The 4,211-nt window shown below is 40.0% G+C and overlaps 1 protein-coding gene and 1 long non-coding RNA gene across 2 annotated transcripts; both read right to left on the bottom strand.

The window, feature by feature from the left end:
• Positions 1-1,054: 1,054 nt before the first annotated feature.
• LOC112898600 lies at positions 1,055-1,931 on the bottom strand. Its single transcript, XR_003229872.1, has 4 exons — positions 1,777-1,931; positions 1,658-1,706; positions 1,524-1,556; positions 1,055-1,338 (listed from the first exon to the last, which is right to left on the bottom strand). It is a non-coding gene; the product is annotated as an uncharacterized LOC112898600 (long non-coding RNA).
• Positions 1,932-2,290: 359 nt separating this feature from the next.
• Positions 2,291-3,630, bottom strand: LOC112898239. Its single transcript, XM_025966604.1, has 5 exons — positions 3,397-3,630; positions 3,112-3,312; positions 2,946-3,038; positions 2,757-2,855; positions 2,291-2,677 (listed from the first exon to the last, which is right to left on the bottom strand). Exons 1-5 carry the CDS (start codon positions 3,460-3,462, stop codon positions 2,291-2,293), a joined length of 846 nt encoding a protein of 281 aa, XP_025822389.1. The 5' UTR covers positions 3,463-3,630.
• Between the last annotated feature and the right edge of the window lie 581 nt (positions 3,631-4,211).

The following is a 4,211-nucleotide window of genomic DNA, read 5'->3' as shown; positions in this document are numbered from 1 at the left end:
CCTCGCATTCTTCATATATCTCTAATCATGGAGATTGTCACATGATGTCTGCAGGGAGGATAGCCTCTGATCCGTAAACGAGAAAGAAAGGAGACTGTCCCGTGGCTTTGCTTGGTTGAGTGCGAAGCCCCCATACGACTACTGGTAACTTGTGAATCCACTTGCCACCCTTTTTGCTGTACTCGTTGTAGAGTCTCTTCTTCAACCCATCAAGGATCAAACCGTTAGCGCGCTCAACCTAGCCATTGGCCTGCGGGTGAACCACTAACACGTACATGACCTCAACGGCGCTGTTTTCACAGAATTCCCAGAACTCGTGAGAGTGGAAGTTTGATCCTAAGTCTGTGATGATTGTGTTGGGGAAGCCGAACCAATGCAGAATGTCGTAGATGTAGTCGACTACTCGGTCTGCAGAGAGCTTTGTAATTAGCTTGTACTCTATGGCCACCAACACATGAGTGAAACCTCCTAGCGCTGTTGTCAAAGGCCCAATCATGTCTAGGCCCCACCATGTGAACAGCCAGGAAGGTGGTATGGTGATGAGGTTGCACTACACCACGACACACTTTGGTCCACACATAGAAATGTGGGCAAAAGGTACTTGTGCAGACAAAAAAACTGTGGGCGAAAGTTTTCCCGACAGAATTATTACCGTTGCGGTAGAAGCTGTGGGCTTAGCCTTTGCCGACAGTTAGAACTTTTGCCGACAGCTAGTATGTGGGCAAAACAGGGACCTACACCGACAGTTTCTACCTTTCCCGACAGTTAGGTTTTCCCAATAGTAGAACTTTCACCGACACATGATATGTTGGTTAACCACATTATCTACAGTAAGTAGAACCATCAGGGCACATGCACATATATATGTATATATCCACCACAATCACATTTTCTGCATTAAATAGTACCGGGGTACACCTTCCATCATCTTTTAAATCACAATTCCACCGTATACGCAATCACAACCCAAATAGACATTTCAACTTGCAAAAACTGAGCAATTTACACAGCACAAACATATCCATTAATATGCATGGTTCCATAGACAATTAACTCAGGATCCACCAGGTGGCATCAGCATAGATAGATGTCAAATACAGTACCAAAATACATGTCCAATATCAAACTGTTAGGTCATAAGTTCCAGCCTATTATATGGTGCCATATGCATATGACCCACTGGGAGAGAATATACAAGCTTCTCTCTAATAAAAAAAAAATCTAACCACACAATCACACAAAATATATTCTTGTTGCACAAAAGGTCACTCCAAAGCTTGTAACATGCCTTACTGCCAAAAGATTACTACGTACTCCACCAGCTAGTTGCCTGTTCACCTATCATGATAAGAAAGAATAATGAGCACACAATGCAAGCAAGAGAACATTAATCTGTATATATTGTTGCACTAGTGATACAACAGCAAGAAACATGGACATCATTTATAGAAGTGTCAAATTTAGTCATTGGATTCATAATTTTAAATCCAGCTAATACTAATACCAATGCAAGAATGTATTACCTGTGATTGCATGGGCAATTAGTACTTAAGTACCTGTCAAAGAAATGAATTGAAAGTTAAGCAAAGTAAATAATATAAAACATATATAAGTGGAGATGTCAATATAGTTTGGACTGCTAAGGTTGCAATCGTACCAGGACCTGGACCTTTTGACAGCTTTGAAGACTTCATGTCCTCCTTGATCTGTAACAAGTAAAGTTGTTGAGCAAGACTAGAACTTTCTTAGAATTATATATGTAAGCTAAAATATTACTCTGTCATGTGGCCAAGCAATGGATCTCCCACGAGCATCTCCAACAGACTTTAAGGCTCCATAAGGGCGAGGTAGTATAGCTTCTCTCATGAAAACATGATTGACAACTACCTCACAGTATTGAACGCCAAGAGGAGTGCCCCCCACTATAGATGATGGGTTTGTTGTTTGCATAGTTCCCTTAGCCACAGGGAGATTATAGGGCCTCACAACATTATACAAGATCACATCTCTTCCACCCTAAAGCATTAAAAAGACAACACAATATATCAGGTATGTTATGGGCATAAGGTAAACAATAAATTGTAGATTTAGCAATTACCTCTTCATGATGTGGTTCCTCTGGAAAAAAAATAGAGTGCCTAGTCATGAGCAAGTTTTCATCATCACTCAAGTGCATGTTATCTATTTCATCCTCAGCACGTGATCCCATATCATCATGATGGTTCTCTAGTTGTTCCCCAATAGTAGGTCAATTCTGCATGTTGCAATAAAGAATGCAACTATGGACCAATTACTGCATTAAAAACAAAGGTATATATAATACAAAAGAATGACCAGTTACCACATGAGCGGAACTGTTTGATCCATTTGGAGTGCTAGAAGGATTTATTTGCTGCTGAAGTAACTTTTCTAGCAGCTGTTGCATATTGTCCAAACGGCTTTCTAAAGCTTCCACTTTCTTATCAGATTGTCGACGAGCTTCGATTTCCATTTGAAGCCTGGTTGATGTGCATTTTTTGGCCCCAGGCATCTCCAATTCAGCAGGTGTTGGTCCTAAGCCAACAACACGAACATATCCATTCTTCTCTGGCCCACAAACATGGAAATAGGCATCACCTTCCCCTATACTCTTCTCTACTAGTTCAGGATGATCTCTGACTGCATCTTTCAGTGCATTCTACAAAAAATAAAGATATTAGCATACAATTGTTGTTTCAGCTCCAAGTGAAATGCACTTACATATCTCCATGACTTACAATTGTTGTTTCGGCTCCCTTGTGAGGTACTCCATTTTTATGTGTGTGTGTTTTAATAAACAATTCATCTCTACGTGCTGGACGTCCTAGCTCTTCACACTGTATGACAAAACATACAATTCATTCAATTATCATATTGCAGCTAAGAAATCTGAATAACGGATACAAAATTACAAGAATAGTGCATACCATTTCAAACCCAACACGTGCATGGCTCTTGCTTCCAGATGTATGGTTTTGAGTCTTCTTTGACCGATTTGCTTTCCCTCTCATTGAACGAACCTATCATCAAGTGTCATTTATAGTACTCATGATTCATATATAATAACTCTAGAAGTAGAGAATTATAGCTTACAGCTCCATCTGGAGACATCCAATGATCAATTAACCACTTCCAATCCTCCTCATGCACTCTTTCGTCTCGCAATTCAAGCAGTTCTTCGTATTCCATATCATCATGAAAGACCTTCCTCAACTCTGCTTTGAACTCCCTCCATTTTGTAGCTGCTGTTTTCATAAACCAGTTGAAGGACCCATTGTCTATATCCCAATAGAGCTGCACAGAACATATAAGCATATAGGGTAATAACAAATCACAAGCTGAAAATGTTCATAAATCATTTTCATCCAATATCACTACCTGAGCATCTGTCCACAGCTTATATTTTTTTTGTGGGCAAACCTTCCTCCAATCATCATGTGCCATCGGAAAGCCCTTTGTTCTCACAAGTGCACCAATAAAGTTAGCAAATTCAGTGCTTGAAGGTCCACAAGGCTGGCCACAGTCATTTATCTCTAGTTTGAGTTTTGGTTTATTTTGTCTTGCAAATATGTCAGCCTTTGTAGTTGGCCCTCTAACTTTTTTCTTCTCTTGTTCTCTTAACTCTACATCAAAACAATGGACCTAATAAGACCAAGGCATTTTACCATATTTTTAGCTGCATTGAAATTTTTTGGAAGTGATGACCCTTCTGGCAAAACATCCTTAAGTAACTGTAGTAGCATGTCGAAACTTTTATCACTCCACCCCCCAAGAAATTTTATATGCAGCAATCTAATCATGAACCGAAGCTTCGAAAAGTTTCTACAGCCAGGGTACAGTTCTTTGCCAGCATCTTCTACCAATCTGTGGAAGGATTCCATATCCTTATCATGTTCTTCTTCATTACCTTCTAAGTCACCCATGTCATCTAAACCACCAGCTAAGTCTCTAAGTAAATCAGAAATGTCATCTTCTTCATTGGACTTCTGCACTTCTACTCTATCAGGTTGTTGGGTATTTGCAAAAAAGCTGGAGCTTGGTTCTCCATGATACAACCAGGTTATGTACCCCTCCAAAAACCCCTCACAAATCAAATGCTCACGTACTACATCGCTAGCTCTCCAACAGCTGTTTTTACATACCTTACAGGGGCACAATATTGTGTTTCCTTTAGCTGACTTGCTAAAAGCATA

The sequence above is a fragment of the Panicum hallii genome, chromosome 6, assembly GCF_002211085.1.
Source record: "Panicum hallii strain FIL2 chromosome 6, PHallii_v3.1, whole genome shotgun sequence".
NCBI lineage: Eukaryota > Viridiplantae > Streptophyta > Magnoliopsida > Poales > Poaceae > Panicum > Panicum hallii.
Note: the sequence above shows the minus strand (reverse complement) of the source record. Positions and strands in the feature narration are given on the sequence as shown.

Bases quoted from the DNA above. Each gene is read 5' to 3' on its own strand.
- LOC112898239 (XM_025966604.1), bottom strand. From the start codon at position 3,462: ATGGCACATGATGATTGGAGGAAGGTTTGCCCACAAAAAAAATATAAG. The intron at 3,313-3,396 runs GTAGTGATATTG...TGTTCTGTGCAG, and splicing joins AGCTGTGGACAGATGCTCAG to CTCTATTGGGATATAGACAA. The intron at 2,856-2,945 runs GTATGCACTATT...TTTGTCATACAG, and splicing joins CACGTGTTGGGTTTGAAATG to TGTGAAGAGCTAGGACGTCC.